Below are 17898 nucleotides of genomic sequence, written 5' to 3'. Positions count from 1 at the left end.
ATGGAATGGATTCACTTGAATAGGTACTAGGGTTTGCCTTGGTAATGAATAAGCCATTTCAATATGAGAGATGGTGAAAAGTGAAAGAGGAGAAAGTGAGAGAGGCCTAGAAGGGAGAAGAGTGAGTTTGTGACAACTCCCATTTTTTTTTTTTGGTAAAGTATGCCTAGGTTCTCAATTGAGAGAGTGGGGTGGGAAGGAGAACCATGGGAGATTTGTGGAGGGATTAAAAAAAAGTTTGGAGGAGGCACTGTGGAAAGTGGGATTGCATGTAAACAAGGGAGATGTAGTAAGATTGCCTGGCATCTGTGAGGGTCCTGGTGGGAATAGCAATAGATAAGGGAATAATCACTTAAGTAGAACCTACTATGTGCCAGACATTGTACTAAATGCTTTTATGACTATATCATTTGACCTTTACAGCAATGCTGGCAAATAGGTTCTATTATTATCCCTGTTTTTCAATCAAGGAAACTGAGGTAAACAGAACTCAAGTGGTTTGTCCAGGATCTCGTGGGTCTTAAGTGTTTGAAACTAAATTTGAACTCTAATCTTTCTGACTGCAGGCCTGTCACTCTATCCACTGAATCACCAGCTGAGGATTCTCTTTACTTTGACTAAATATACTTATTTATAATAAGAATCATACTTAGATATTCGCTGTGCATATTCTCTATAGTAATGCATAGCAATTCATCCATAGCTGCTCATTCTGACAGACTTTTATCTATGCCTTCTTTTAAGTTTAATTCAAGGAATCCACTCAATGTTTAAGATAACTTCCTTGATTTCTTTTGACATTGGAAACATATCATTGAGCTGTTCACATTGTTAATATTCCTTTCTCTGTCCTTATGACTAGGTCATCTTTTTTGTTCATATGTTTTGATGGCATTTTAAACAAAAACAACCTTGGATTTCTTGTTCATAATGTTTTTACTGCCTGCCTCATACTCACTATGCATCTCTGTTATTGTCTGGGTGATATCTTGGTTTCATTTCTTCAGAAACTAATTTAACATGATTCATAGCCATCTGGCACTACTAGAATTTTGGCATTAAAGAAATGGGGAGTAATAATTAATATTAATAAAAAAGCTCACATATGTATTGCCCTTTAAGGTTTACCTCTAGTGAAACATTCTTCAGTATATAAAAATGAGAAATAGAGGGTTCTGGAGTGTCTGTTTAGAATCTAGAGATAGACCCTTTAATTAGAGAGTAGAAAACAAGGATGTATTGCTGGGCAAGAAGGCTTAGACCAATCCCTAACTTTTATTACCCTCTATTCAGAGAATTTTACCTCTGGCTTGAGAAAGAAAAGGATAGTTCTTTCTAAAACTTAAATGTCAATAGAATATCTATTTAGGTGAATCAGGAGATGTGAAAAATGTTACAAATCCTTGGGAGAAAAACCATGGCACTTCCAAATCTCTAGTAGGTAGTAGAATCTTGCTCTTTTCTTTTTCAATAAAACCGTGAAATGAAAACCTAGAAACCCAATTGTCATTTATACCATTCAATTTATTTCTTTCACTTATTGAAAATATTGATTATCTGGTCAGGTTTGCTGCCATTGAGTCTTGTACTGACTACCATTTGACAATGTCTCCAAAGCATAGTTGGCTCCCATTTGCAGTGATTCCATTGTGTAATGTGGTAGCCATCCATGACTATAGAGTCTTCATTTTCAAACAGAGTTTTTGGACATTCATAGCCGTTGATACTCTTATTTAAAAGTTTACTGGTTCTCTGATGAGTGCCTCGCATGGTGAATATAACATTTCTGGCCCAGTCAAGAATTTTTCCCAGAAAAAAAAAAAAAAAAAAAAAAAAGGTACACACACACACACACAATTATATTTAAAGGTTATCTTGGACCTAGTATATCTTTCTGGAATTACATAGTTCTTCAGTTTTCAATTCAAGTAATCAGGAGAAAATGCACTGACCATGTTTAAAGAATCCTTCCTTGGGATTATTTCTGGTTCTGGAGAGACAGTCAGGCCACTAGCATTGTTTTAAATCAAAATCCAAGTTAGAAAAGAAAAGTTAGAAAAGAAATTAGAAAAGTATGACTTTCTAAAATGACAAACTATAATGTTAATCCCTAAAAAGAGTGGACCATGGGGAAGTTACAAATATCTGTCTAAATCATGGAATCATAGAATTTGGGAGGTGTGAGAAATCTCTGCAACCACCTAGTCTAACCTGTGTCTAAAAGGAATCACCAATATAATGTATCTGAAAAGTCCTTCTCCAAGTTCTTCTAGAATCTCTAAAATGGGAGAAGCTGCCTCCCCCCCAGGCCACCCACTTCCCTTTTAGTCAGCTTTTGTTTTGAAGTCTTTCCTGATGTCAAATTTACATTTGCCTCCAGTATCTATATCCTTCACTCTAATCTTGGTTCTGCCCTCTGGGACTGAACAGAATAAATCTAATCCTTTTTCTTCAGCAAAGACTTCCAAATACTTTTAAGACAAGATAGTCTTACTCTTCCATTCACTTCCTTATCTTCTCTTCAGCAGACTAAACATCCTGAGTTTTTTCAGCTGCTTTTCACATGGCATGGACTCAAGGTCTTTTCATATTCTGGGCTGTTCTTCTATGTGTTCTCCAGTTTATTATCACTACTCCTTTTAAACTATGGTGCCCATACTTGAGAAGAATGCTTCAATTGAGGTGTGTAAGGCAGGTATAGTACAGAGGGGCTTGTTTCCTTATTTTAAAAAGCCATGTTTCTCTTGATGCTCTTATTAACACATATGAATTTTTAGTCAACTCATACCCCTAAATATTTTTTCAAAGCTGGTTTCTAACGACATCTTCCCCCAAATTGTTCTTATGAAGTTAAATTTTATGCTTATTCTGCCTGTCTTTCCTTGTTAGCTTTTCTTTCTAGCCTATTGCCACATGCAGATTTGATGAGCATACCAACTTTGCCTTTTTCTGAGTCATTGATAAAAATATTAATTAGCACAGAACCAGGCACTTTGTAGGCTACCTCCCTCCTCATATCCCATTTAATATCCCTCATATCCCAGAAGGTAGTAATTCCAGGTTCAAGTTACTCTAAGAGTTTACAATTAAAAAATTATAGGTTGCCATACTCCATTTAATAAATCCTACTCCATCTGGATATCTCGCAGGTATAGGGTGGCCACTATGTTCTTGGCACTTCGTCAAATATCCTACAATATAACAACTTTATATGTGCCACAGGTGGGGAGTCTAGTCAATATTGTGGGGTTAGTCACTATATACTCTGTACAGCAAAGGGAGGGGAGCAGGAAAAAAAGTTTTATTAAGCACCTACTATGTGCCAGTACTGTGCCCTGTGTGCTTTACAAATACTGTCTAGATCCTCACAACATCTTACAAAGTAGATATGCTGCAATTATTCCCACTTTAGAGTTGAGGAAACAGGAAGACAGAAGTTAGCTTCTTGCTCAGAATCATACAACTAATAAGTATTTGAACTGGATTTGGGTGCAAAACTTCCTTAATCTAGGCAAGATATTCTATCTACTGTGCCATCTAATTGTCTGATAACTCTCACCTCATGTATCAGACACCTTTGGTCCTTTCTAGTTTTGTCTCTGCTTGATTACTCTAAGCTGTTATTATGTTCAAATTTCCAAAATTATGACTAATTCCCAAAATATAGACTAGCACCTCATGAGTATAATCAAACTCTTTGAGTGTCCTAAGGATAGTCCCTATCTTAAGGAAATGCACTTTCCAGTCAACAGTCTGGCTTTTAAGTACCTCTGCAAAGGGTTTTCTATCTAGACAACTATAAACTTAAGTCAGCCTTTCTACACAATGTATGATGTTTTTAGAACCAGGCCTGCACGTAATACTTTTGGATCTTATACCTATCCATTTGCTTAACAACAAAATAAAATAAATTACAAATACTAAAATGATAAAGCAAATGCATAAATATGAAAATATATTACACATATTAAATGCACATATTAAATCCATGTCACACTCTCCCCTCAATTCATTAAGTATCTTTATTAGAGAATGGGGATACACTTATAGGAATCTGGCAGGGAAACACATGAAAGAGGGAAACACATGTGCTTATATATAACTCACACCTCTGGATAGGAGGCATGACGTTATTAGTCCATTCAGTAACATCTGTACTGCTCAGGATTGCTTAAGGTGTTTGTTTTGTTTTGTGTGTTGCTCCTATTGCACATTAAAATGTTCATATATAACAATGGCAATATCTTACATCTTTTGACAATCAATATAAATCTCTTTTTTTTTTCATGTCTCTTCCATAGCTCCATTAATCTTAAAGGGATAGTATATCTTACCTGAGTATGTCACACTCAACACAAAAACATCCAAAAGAGAATTTATCTTCTTCCCTAAACCCAAAATTTCCTAACTTTGTGTAATTCTTCTAATCATCACTTGAGGTCCCAATCCAATTATGATATTGTATTATTTTTAATTATTAATATTAATATTAGCCATTCTTAATTGTTCCCTATTCCTTGATTCCCTATATTCAATCTAATCCAAGTCTCTACAACATCAATTTTTCAAGAGGAATTTTTAAATGCCTACTGTGTTCCAGATTTTGGAGTACATTAAAAAAAAAAAAAACCTCAAAGAAATTACCTTCAAGGAACTTCCATTCTATTAGAGGAGACAAGATGTTTAAATACATATTTTATACAAAACAGCTAAAGTAACTTTTACAGGAGGAAGGTACAGGGGAACCATTAGCTGTTGGGGATTCAGGAATAGCTTCATATAAAAAGGTGGTATTTAATTTTAGTGCGTGGGATCAAAGTTGGAAACCTGCTATGTACAAGACACTTTTGTGGTCTATGAGGAAGTAAGGTAAAATGAAAATTGCCTCTGTCTTCTACATTCTACTGGATAATATAAACATGTAAAATAGACAAGGAAGTAGGAGATTATTATGAGAGAAAGAGTACTGATAAATGCATCTGAACCAAGCCTGAAAGTGTGCTATGGAACACATTCTAAGTATGTTGAGACACCTCATGTAAAGGTAGGAGCAGAGCACTCCCACACATAGTAGGTGATTAATAAATACTTATTGATTTATAAAATTCCAAGGTGCAAACAGTTCACAACCTTCACTTCACAAATGAGAAAATTAAATTTCTAAGAATTGCTCTTTTTCCAATAATGTAATCTAGAAACTCTAAGAATTTAGAAGTTAGAAGAGGCTTCTGAGGGAATCTAGAATAACCCATACATACCTCTTCCCCACTAAAAATTTCTGCTGTAGTATACTTAATAATTTAGTCCTATACCTGATACACAGTAGATGTTTGATAAATGCTTCATGACTTGATTTGAACTATACAGTTTTTATTTGGAGACCTCCAGTAAGGGGAAAACCTATCTCTTCAGTCCATTACATTTTTGCTTATTATCTAATCATGACGAAGGAACTAGGTGATGCTGTAAGATTCTGGGCCTGGAGTCAGAAAGATGGATCTTCTTGAGTTCAATTTAATCTAAGACACTTAACTAGTTGTGTGATCTTGTACAAGTTACCCAGCCTTGTTTTCATTAGTTACCTCATTTATAAAATGAACTAGAGAAAGGAATTGCAAACCATTTCAGCATCTTTGCCAAGAAAAACCCAAATGGGATCATGAAGAGTTGGGTACGATTGAAAAAATGACTGAAGAACTTCCTCTTACCCATCAAGTGAAGCCTCTTTAAAACTGTTATTGCTTCTAGTTTTTGCCCTTTGGTTGCTGACATAAGGAGTTTAATACCTCTTCAATATGACAGCCCTCTAATCAGTTAAAGTTATCCTTCATGTCCTTCTTGAGCCTTTTTTATTCCAGACTAAACATCTCCAGTATTGAATAGTCCTCATAGGGTATGAATATAAGATCCTTACCTATTCTCATTGCCTCATCCAGTTATTCCCTAGATCATCATTGTCCTTCCTAATTTATTGTACCCAGAACTGACATGAGAATTGAGATATGATCTGGCCAGGGCCAGGGCAAACAGTACAGTTGGAATATTTCATCCTTATTTCTGGAAGCAATCCTCAATGTACTCCCAAGATCACATTAGCAACTATATCATAAAGCTAGCTTATACTATTTTCATTTATAGTCATTACAACTGGGAAATATCTCTGGGTAGGATTTAACTCCATTCTATAATTTGTTTTCATTGGAAAAGTAGATCAGTCATTTATCATCTTTTGGTGTCTCCTCTATGTGAAAAGTACTCTTAAATTCTTCATTTTTTTAATCTCAAAGCTTGTCTTTTCTAGATTAAATACCATCAAGTCTGTAGTTTACTTCCTATGCTTGAATATTCCTTCAACTCAATTTAAGGGTTCCTTGCAATTCTGGATGTGATTAACAATTTTTTTTTTTTTTTGCATTAACAATCTTTTAATATTTCTCCTGTCTTCTACTTCTACTTCCATACAAATTTGGTTTTTGTATTTCATCTCTGTCTCATTACTTTCCTGTGTTTTTTTTTTTTTTTTTTTTTTTTTTTTTTTTTTTGAGGGAGTCACTTTTCCTCTCTATCCCTTCCTCTCTACTAGATGGTAAGATTCTTGATCATCCCAATAGCCACCTCATAATGTCTAGTCTTTGGTGGCAGTTCCATTTACTTTAGTTGAATATATTGAATTGAATTGGAGTACTAGAAGATCCTGCTTTGCATTTCTCATTTTGTGTGGCCTCATGTAAAGTTCCCAGTGGTAGAGGTGTGGAATTTTTAATATTTCAGCAGGCTGTAACCTTTGGGGGATTTAATGAAATAAGCAAATACAGTCTGTTGTGTGATAGTGGAAATGAACCAGGGCTGTTCTTGTAGAACAGACGATGTTAATTTTCAGCACACATATGGACCCAAGTTTTAAAATATTTGTTTGAAAAATGTCATGCTGCTTATTGTTTTAGAGTATTTGAGAAAGCTGATAGAGACTCTTCAAACAGTTGTGCTTCTGAAAGGTTACAGTTTCTGCATATTTTGCTTCTTTTTTTCCCCCTTTCTTAACTTTTACAGGTTTCTGGTTGACATAAGGAATGCCTTGATTCACTCTCCTATGATGGATCAAATTTCTTTTGAAAATTTTTTATTACCAATTCTTGTTTTTATATCACCTCTATTTCTCAAAATATCACTCCCAAAGAACTATAGAATATAAGAAAGAGGAAAAAATGTCTAGTAAAACTAGATACCACATGGAATAGTAAATAGACCATTAGACTTAGAACAAGAGGAGATGGTGTGAATTCTACATGACTCTGGCAAATAATTTCATCTATCTGGGCTCTTATTTCTTCATCTGTCAATTGAAGTGGCTGGATTCTATGGCTTCTAAAGTCCCTTCTAATTCAATCATCACCTGGTGGTTCAATTTACCAGTGTCAACCAATTCTAATCTTATCTGCAGTGATCCACATTTTTTGTTGTTCATTTGTTTTTCAATTATTTCTGACTCTTCATGACCCCATTTGGGGTTTTCTTGGCAAAGATACTGGAGATTTGCATTTACCATCTTATATGCAGTGCTCCACATTTTTTGTTATTTGTTTTTCAATTCTCCGACTTTTCATGTCCCCATTTGGGGTTTTCTTGGCAAAGAGACTGGAGATTTGCAGTTTCCATCTCCAGCTCATTTGACAGATGAGGAAACTGAGGCAAATAGGATTAAGTGACTTGTCCAAGCTCATGTAGTTAGTAAATGTCTGAGACTGTATTTGATCTGAGGAAGAGAAGTCTTCCTGACTAAGCTTGGCACTTTATCCACTGGACCACTTAGCTGCCACATGTTCCATACTTAACAGATACGATAACAGCCCCCTACTGGTAGGGGACTTTCTTCATGACTTTTGTTTCCTCTGTCCCATTCTATTAAGCATTTCTTTCACTTGTGTTCTCTGCAAAGATCAGAAGAGGCAAGATGGTAAGAATCAAATCAAATTGAACCAAAGATGGTTACCAAATATCATTGAGCTTCTGGATCTCCATGGTCTAGATAGATAAATGGATAGATAAAGCATCTATTAAGTGTTTAGTTAGACCACACACTGTGCTGAACACTGAAAATACAAATATAAACCAAAACAAATTGTTCTTACCCATAAGGAGTTTATAATATATAAAAAGGTATATAGCAGAGGATTTTCAAAATGATAGTGAAACTATATTTTTCAGATTGTAGTGAGTGACCTTGATTTGGAAGCCTGGCAATATTCTAATGAATATTGGTAGGTTTGTGCACTTAAGGAATTGATTATCAATATGGAATCATCAATTAAGCAACAAGCATTTTTTAAAGCACCTACCATATTTGGTTCTTTGAATACAAAGACAAAAATGAAGCTATCTTTCTCCTAAAGATAAAGAAGCTTATACTCTATTAAGTTATCCAACATATACACATCTTAGTATATATGAAATAATTATGAGGTAATACTGGTGGTGAGGGGAGGGTGCCTGGAAAACCTTCATGTGGGGTATGGCAGTTTAGCTGAATTTTAAAAGGATTTACAGATTCTGAGTTGGGAAGGTGAGGTGAAAGTGCATTCCAATAGTCTGTGTAAATGTATAGGGATGTATGATGGGTGAGAAAGAAAAAGGTGGCTAGTGTAGGTGGACTAAAGAATGTATAAAGAGAGGCAATTAAGAGCAAGGTTGGTTGGAGCTAGATTATGAAAGGTTTATCAAGAATTTGTTAATTCCACTCTTTTTTTTTTGACAGAATTACTAGATAGTTAGATTTAGGGAAATACTAAAGGCATAGCATAAGTATATTTTAGCAAGACATTTGACAATGATTTGATATCTTTGTGGGCAAGATGAACACATGTGGTCTAGAAAATTGATAGAACAAATGTAAAGTTTTACATGGGATATAAAAATTCATTGTACACATATGCAATTCTTCATATTGAAAAATGGAATATTTGACAATGGTAATATAAATCAACATTGTCAACTACCAATTCTAAAAGTTAATTTAGCAATCTAGCAACAATCATTTATGCAAAGCACAATGCCAGGTGCAGTGACAAAAATCTTAGATTATAATAATTATCTTCAAGTATTTACAGGATTGTCTCATGGACAAGGCAGATGATGTGTTTTTCTTGGTTCTAGAAGCCATGAGCAGAATTTAAAGAGGCAGATTTCACCTTGATAGATCAAAACTTCCTAACAAATAATGTTGTACAAAAGTGTAGCGGACAGATTAAAAATTATAATAAGAACCCTATCTCTGTTGTGGATGTTATAGAAGGAAGTTCTATTTATGTATGGTTTGGATTTTTGAGGTCTCTTCCAAATAGAAAAGCTGATTCTGATCTATGTCCTTGTTCTTTTTTTTTTTTTTCCTGATTATACATGGACCTTTTTTTTTTTTTTTTTTAGCACATTAAATATGAATCATGCTGGGAGAGAAAAAATCAGAACAAGGGAAAAACCACAAGAGAAACAACAACTGAAGCAAAAGAAAATAAAAAGAAAATAGAGTGTGTTGATTTACACTCAGTGTCCATAATTCTCTCTCTGGATGCAGATGATGCTTTCCATCCAAAGTTTATTGGGATTATAGAACCTCTGAGAAGAACCAAGTCTTTCATAGTTGATCATCACACTATCTTGCTGTTACTGCGTACATTGTATTCCTTGTTTTGCTCATCATCAGTTTGTACAGATCTTTCCAGGCCTTTCTAAAGTCAACTTGGTCATTATATAGAACAATAATATTCCATCACTTTCTTATACCACAAGTCTTTATTCTCTATATGATTTCCTCTATTGACTTTCTGGCATTGTTCAATCACATTGTAGCTTTTCTTCTTCCTCTGATCACTTTTAAATGTGCTACAACTTTTTCTTCTTCCAGTTACCTCCTTATATATTACAACATGATGACCTGAGCTCTCTCTATTATTTCTAAATTCTTCTCATCAGTTACCTGTTCTCTTATGGCTGCAATTATTATACCCTTCTTTCTCCCTTTCCACATTTCTGTTCCCCCTTTATCTTTTGTCTCCTTCCATTAGAATGTAAGCTCCTTGAGGATGTTATCTTGTTTGTTTGTATTTATAGCTACATTATTCAACCTAGTCCTTGGCTCATAGCTAATTAGCTTAATGCTTAAATAGCTCTTCTATCTAGATATTATTTTGTGTATATCTCCATGTATCTATTCCTACTATTTATATCTATGTTTATCTGTCTATCTAAATATCTGTCTGTCCACATTTTTCACTTTTTGGATTAATCAATCAGTCAGTACTTGTTGGTTGTTGATTAATTGGATTATCGAATCATAAATCTAAAGATGGTAGGGATCTTAGAGAAAGGCCATAGACCCTACTTGCTCATTTTGCTATTAAGGAAACTGAGGATCCAAGAAGTGACATAGGTAGTGTTTGAACCCAGGTCTTCTACCTCCAAATCCAAATTTCCTCTATACATCTGACCTTCACCTGTTTGCCCTACTGTTTGTGACACCAAATTCAACAAGTCAAAAAATAATAATAATCACATTCCCCACTACCCCAAATCTCTGAGCTTGGTACTACCATTCTTGGAATTACCTGAGCCAAAAATTCAAGAATTCTTGAACATTTCCATCTCTTACCAATCAATCACCATTAGCCTGCATTGGTTCTTATGTATTTTATAAATTTTGGGTGAATATAGGATTTTGTTAACCTTAAAGCACAACAAAAGTGGAGGACTTTTGATTATATAGTGCCACTTTTCTTGCTTACATTTCAGGAGCTTTTATCATAATCCATTCTTCACCACTGAACTCTACTTCCCTATCTGCACCTTCTCTTGTCTTTTCCCTAGGCATATATAATGTATATATAAATATATAATTTATTCATAATATAAAGTATATGCAAAACATAGAATTTATATGTAATATAAAGCAAATACAATGTCTATAATATTTTACAAAGAACTCATTACATTTTTCACAGAATCCTTATGGCACTGTACAGCAGAAAGAGTGCTGGTTTGTGAGTCAGGAGAGCAACGTTTGAATCTTGAGAATGTTACTTATTTCCTGTGTAGCCCTGGTCACTTTTGCCTTTCTTTGGGGGAGGGAAATGCCTTGCCCCAGGAAAAGGCATTGGACTAGATGGTCTCTAACAAGCACTTTCTAGCTCTAAATCTGTAATCCTCGATATCCTTGACAAGAATGTAATAATATTTGTATTTTGTAGGTAAGGGATTAAGGCTCAGAGAGTTTCAATGAATTACCCAAAGTCACCCATCTGGTAAATGGTAGATTTTACACCAAGCTTCTCTTATCTTGGTAGCTCTATTACACTGTTACATCCATTAAATTTTTCATTTTTCCCCAAAACTTCTTATTTTTCAACCTAGCGAATTCTTCAGAATTTTTCACGTAGGATTTCTTCTTTAATTAGTTTTCCCTTGTTCTCCATTTTTCTGAGAGAGAAACCCTCTACTTTTGGTTGTTGCTAGCCCTATTTACGCTTGTTAATTACCTGTACCTGGCAACATTGTGAAATGCAATTTCCCAAAATCAGCTCCAAGGTGGCTACCCTTCAACAGTAGCCTTGCTTTTCATCCTCCCAGAGCCCCTGCAGGTGTGTTGATTGGGTGATGCTGGCAGGAAATCAGACTGCTCAGACACGTGCTATTTTTTGTGAAGTCAGCTTTTCACTGGACCTTCCTCAAAGAACTATTTCTCTATTTGTGTTTTTCGGCTACCTTATTTATTTTTCTCACCTTCTTACATCCCCAGCATTTGGTTAGCCCAACGCATGGCACATACTAAGCAGTGAAAAAATCTCTCCTTCCTGGAACCCAGGTCTTCCTGATTTTAAAGTTAGCCCTCTCTCTCCACTATATCGTAGTACACACATATATCTTTTAAAAGAAAATCCTGTGGTTGTCTTTCCATAATATTTTTATTAAAATTAAATACTTAGCCTACTCTCATGTCACATACTGGAAAATATGAATAATGGTTGTGTTTAAAAAAGTAAATATGGAAAATTATATTAGTGCTCCCTTTTCAGTTGTTCTTTCTGTTTTTTCCAGGTTTGAAAGGAATTGTTTACAATACTCTATGTGAATCAGTTGCTGGAAATTAAATTGATCCTCTGACTTCCTACATTGCTTTATCCATCAATTTTACAATTCTAAAATTAGAATTTAACCAACAATTTTTAGAATTGTAAAATACTGCTAAGGGGTTCCCTGAATTTGTCTTTTTTAGTTGCCATATTTTTCATAAATACTAGGCCTGAGTATGCAGGAGACCCTGATTGCATCAAGAAGGAACTGCCCTCTCTCCCAGATGACATAATGTTTTGTTTGTATCCTAAACTGTCTCACTGAGTATCCTTGGAAGTCAAGATAGATGTCAGATAATCTGCACTAGGCTTGTGTAGCTGAGACCTATGTAGATAAGCAGACCCCATCCTATTTTCATAATCTAACAATTCCCAAAAAAAAAGAAAGTGCCTTTTGTCAACATGTTGATCCTCCCCTTCAGGAAGGGTTTTGCCCTTTTCTCACCTTTACTGCACCTTTTCCCTTCTTATACCCCTTTTATGAAAATTCTGCTATCTCTTCTTCCATTTTTCTTGCTGTTATAAAAATGTAAATTTCTGTATGGATTAAAAACTCTTTGAGTTCTAGATGCATGTTCATTTCTCTTTTAATAAATCTAGTTTTCACATAAATTTTGTAAAGTTGCAATTGCCTGTTGGTAATACTATACTTTTTAATTTTCTGAATCTCAGTAAACCACATATGAATACAGGAAGATTTTATGATTTCCTGTTAGGAACTTCCACATCTATGGCTTAGTAGATAAATCCTAATGAGTTACTGAGGTTAAATGACTGGACAAAAATCATACAGCCAGTGAGAGCTGAGGCAGTTATTGCCCCAAAATATTATACATTACAATTCCAGCATTCTTTTCACTATTCTTGATGTGGCTTGGAAGAAACATTTCAATAGATTTACAATGAAAAGGATGGTGGATTTGGAGTCAAGATTTTGCTCGGTTTTGTTCACCTTTTGTGACCCCATTTGGAGTTTTATGACAAAGATGCTAGAGCAGTTTGCCATTTTTGTTCTCTAGCTCATCTTACAGGAGAAGAAACCAAGGCATATGGGGTTAAGTAACTTGTCCAGGATTACATAGCTAATAAGTGTCCAAAATCAGATTTAAATTCATGAAGATGGGTCTTCCTGAAACCAAACACAGTACTCTTTGTGCCATGCAATCAGAATCAAATCCGACCCCTGCCACTTGGTCCTTGTTTTACTGAATATATTTCTTAACTATAACATGAAGGGAGATATGTCCTAATGTTCCTTCCAAATAAAAATTTATTACGCTGTAATTATTTGCTCCATATACACAAAAGTAGTAAATAAGTCAGATGGAACTAAAGAATTTTCTACCTAATGAAAGAACTAAAAAAAATTAAACTGGTTGGTGATACTAAATGTGGCAAACAAGATGAGTGGTAGACTCCATTGTAAAATATTAGAATGACAGAAAGCTTTTTAAGGCTAACAAATAGTGTATGGGACAGAATACTTTAAAAAGAAGAAACAATTTTAAACATTTCACATATTAATTTGAACTAGTCATTTCAGAATGAATTATTTTTGCTTCTTATAGTCATACCTAACACATGTAAATTGAATTAATTGGGATTTTTAACTTCTATTTTAAAGGAAAATTTTGAAAATCTTTTCCCCAATGTTAATAGTAAACAATTTTTTCCTGAAACTAAGTTTTAAACTGCATCCTCTTCTTTGATGAATGAATAATTTTCATCATTACCTTTATAATAATTTTTATCTTTTTTTACCTTTTTGATCTTCTTTATTGCTAATGACCTTCCTTTGTTGATTATTTCCAATTTTACCCTATGTATTTCTTGTATGCATATAGTTCTTTGCATGCTTTCTTCCCCATAAAATTATGAACACTTTAAAGGCAAGGACTATCCCTAATGCTCAGCATAGTGCCTAACACATAATAGATCATTGATAGAGGATTATTGACTAAAGCCTCTAATTTTATGTTTATGGTTCTGTTGTGATTCTAGCTTTTTGAAGGGTAAACTAAAGATTAATGCTTTTATATATGCACATTGTTTACATTTAGAGAAAATAAAATTAATAATCTAATAGCTGCTGGTAAGCTAATGCTTAGTATCTTTTGAGTAAAATTATGAATGACAATAGTAATTATTGGAAACACTTAGAAATAATACATTGATCAGAAAATAATTTAAACTTTCTATTAGAAATTGAACACATTTCTAAATCATGTTACTATCAAAGAAAACAAAATCAAAGTTCATAGTTATTCAGTGCTTATAATAGATATACCCAGAACTTCTCAATATTTAGATAAAATGATGATCTCTTGGATTTGGGAATGTCCTACTAGTAATGTACATTATAAGCTATTTATGTCTGTTCATCTTGTGCAATGTCCACCTATGTATGTCCTTCCATAAATTAGCTGCATGAAGTTCAAAGTGCCAGAGGCCTTCCTTACTTTCTTCTGATCTCACAAGAGTATTAATGGAGCACTACAGCTATCTACCCTTGCAACCTGATCAGTTCATCTTTATATGTTTCTTTTAAAAAATTTTTAAAATATTTTTATCCATTAAAACAATTTTTACATGAAAACATGTTTTACATTTGTTTTTAAAATTTTGAGTCCCAGATTCTTTTCCTTTTCTCTGAGAGAGAGAGAGAGAGAGAGAGAGAGAGAGAGAGAGAGAGAGAGAGAGAGAGAATGAGCGTATGAAATACTGAGAGAGTGCTTAAATCTGTGTTCAGATAAATAAGTTCTTTCTCTGGCTATAGATAAGATTTTCATCATAAGGTCTTCAGTTGTGGATTATTATACTGCTAAGAATAGCAAAATCATTCACAGTTTACTATTCCACAAGATTACTGCTACTATCTACACAGTACATTTCTCTTTGTTTGGCTTGGTGGAGGATTTTCTAGGTTTTTCTGGAGCATCTTGCTCATCATTTCCAAGAGAACAATAATATTCTATCACAATCGTGTATCACAGTTTATTCATGCTCCAATTGATAGGCATCCTCTTAGTTTCTAGGGTTTTTTTTCCCCCTGTGTTGAGAGCTGGTATAAATATTTTTGTACATATAGGTCCTTTTTCTTTTTTAAAATCTCTTTTTTGGATTCATGCCTATTGTTAGGTCAAAGGATAAGCATGATTTTATAGTCCTTTGGGCTTCATATCTTTTGATCATTTATCAATTAGGACATGGCTCTTATTTATTTTTTAAATAAATGTTAATCAGTTTCTTTTTTCTTTGAGAAATGAGGCCTTATCAGAAAAGCTTGCTTCAAAATTCTTTTTGCAATTACTGTTGCTAAATGTATTTCTCCCCATTTATTCTATTATCTCTTCTTTCACCTTGTCTCTCCTCAAAATGTTTTGCAAAGACAAAATATTCTATGACTTATGAAAAGATGCTCCAAGTCATTATTAATCAGAGAAATGCAAATTAAGACAACTCTGAGATACCACTACATACCTGTCAGATTGGTTAAGATGACAGGAACAAATAATGATGAATGTTGGAGGGGATGTGGGAAAACTGGGACACTGATGCATTGTTGGTGGAGTTGTGAATACATAAAGCCATTCTGGAGAGCAATTTGGAACTATGCCCAAAAAGTTATCAAACTGTGCATACCCTTTGACCCAGCAGTGTTACTATTGGGCTTATATCCCAAAGAGAGCTTAAAGAAGGGAAAGGGACCTGTATGTGCAAGAATGTTTATGGCAGCCCTCTTTGTAGTGGCCAGAAACTGGAAACTGAGTAGATGCCCATCAATTGGAGAATGGCTGAATAAATTTCGGTATATGAATATTATGGTATATTATTTTTCTGTAAGAAATGACCAACAGGATGATTTCAGAAAGGCCTGGAGAGACTTACATGAATTGATGCTGAGTGAAATGAGCAGGACCAGGAGATCAACATCAATACTGTATGATGATCAATTCTGATGGACGTGGCCCTCTTCAACAATTAGATGAACCGAATCAGTTCCAATAGAGCTGTAATGAGCTGAATCAGCTACACCCAGTGAAAGAACTCTGGAAGTTGACTATGAATCACTACATAGAATTCCCAATCCCTCTAATTTTGTCTGCCTGCATTTTTTATTTCCTTTACAGGTTAATTGTACACTATTTCAAAGTCCGATTCTCTTTATACAGCAAAACAACTGTTTGGACATGTATACATATATTGTATTTAATTTATACTTTAACATATTTAACATGTATTGGTCAACTGCCATCTGGGGTGGAGGGGAAGGGGGGAAAAATTGGAACAAAATGTTTGGCAATTGTCAATGGTGTAAAACTACCCATGCATATATCTGGTAAATAAAGAGCTATAATTAAAAAAAAAGTAGAGGAATGCTGAGAAATTGTGGTAAACAAATGTAATGGAGTATTATTGTATATGATGAACAGGTAGATTTTAGAAAAAGCTTGAAAGATTTATATGAGCTGATTCTGTGTGAAGTGAATGTAGCCAAAATAACACTGTATATGGTAACTGCAGTATTGGAATTGCAACTTGGAATGACTTTCTTATTCTCAGAAATAGAAGTATCCAAGACAACTCTGCAAAAAAGTATGATTAAAAAAATACAATTTATCCCTGGAGAAAGAACCAATGATGTCTGAATAGAATTTGAAGCATACTTTTTAAAGCTTTCTCTATTTTTGAGGAGGGTTATCTGTGTTTTCTTACATTATCATGACTAATACGTAAATATATTTTGTACAAATACATGTGTATAAATTATCAAAAATATTTAGTTAAAGAAATTAAAATAAATATATATGACACTTGAAAAATATTCTATGACTATACCACTCTAATATCTGATAAACCCAAAGACCCCAGCTTTTGGAACAAAAACTATTTGACAAAAATTACTGAGAAAATTAGAAAATAGTATGGCAAAAACTAGGCATTGACCATCACCTAAGACCCTATACTAAGTTAAGGTCAAAATGAGTTGATGATTTAGACATCAAAAGTGATACTATAAGCAAATTAGAAGAACAAAGGATAGTCTACCTCTCAGATCTGTCGGGAAGGAAGAAATTTATGACTAAAGAAGAAATAGAGTGCATTATGAAATGAAATGTGGGTAATTTTGATTGTATTAACTTTAAAAGTTTTCATACAAACAAAACCAGTGCAGACAAGATTAGAAGGGAAGTAGAAAACTGGGGGAAAAAAAACTTATATCCAAGGTTCTGATAAAAGCCTCATTTCTAAAATATAGAGAGAATTGACTCAAATTTATAAGAATACAAGGAATACAGTACTCTGCAATTGATAAATAGTCGAAGGATATGAATAGACAATTTTCAGATGAAGAAATTAAAGCCATTTCTACTCATATGAAAAAATGCTCTAAATCAGAGAAATGGAAGTGAAGACTACTTGAGGTAACACTAGATACCTCTCAGATTGGCTAAGATGACAGGAAAAGAAAATGGAAAGACTGGGACACTAATACATTGTTGGTGGAGTTGTGAACTGATCCAGTCATTCTGCAGAATAATTTGGAATTAAGCCCAAAGGGTTACCAAACTCTTTATATACCCTTTACTGGTATTGCATTTCAAAGAGATCATAAAAAAGGTAAAAGGACTCACATGTGCAGAAATGTTTATAGCAGCTTTTTTGTAGTGGTAAGGAAGTAGAAATTGAGTGAACGTCCATCAATTATGGTATGTGAATGTTATGGTATTTTATTATTTTATAAGAAACCTTCAGCAGGATGATTTTAGACTTGCAT

General features: G+C 34.1%; 1 protein-coding gene across 5 annotated transcripts in view; it reads left to right on the top strand.

The window, feature by feature from the left end:
* Positions 1 to 17898, top strand: part of CPQ (carboxypeptidase Q) — a 651739-nt gene that overhangs the window by 374271 nt on the left and 259570 nt on the right. Inside the window, exon 6 of one of the 5 annotated variants that reach the window (XM_074268941.1) lies at positions 9421 to 10128. The exons of 3 other annotated variants lie outside the window; for them this stretch is intronic. In XM_074268941.1, the coding sequence (XP_074125042.1) occupies positions 9421 to 9726 (306 nt within the window). In that variant the 3' untranslated portion in view covers positions 9727 to 10128. Of the gene's footprint in view, positions 1 to 9420; positions 10129 to 17898 lie in introns of those variants that run through there. One more of the 5 variants, XM_074268948.1, reaches the window with a different exon arrangement.

The sequence above is a fragment of the Sminthopsis crassicaudata genome, chromosome 1 (assembly GCF_048593235.1).
Source record: "Sminthopsis crassicaudata isolate SCR6 chromosome 1, ASM4859323v1, whole genome shotgun sequence".
Classification (NCBI taxonomy): Eukaryota; Metazoa; Chordata; class Mammalia; order Dasyuromorphia; family Dasyuridae; genus Sminthopsis; species Sminthopsis crassicaudata.
The sequence above is the reverse complement of the archived record's forward strand: the minus strand, read 5'-3'. Positions and strand labels throughout refer to the sequence as shown.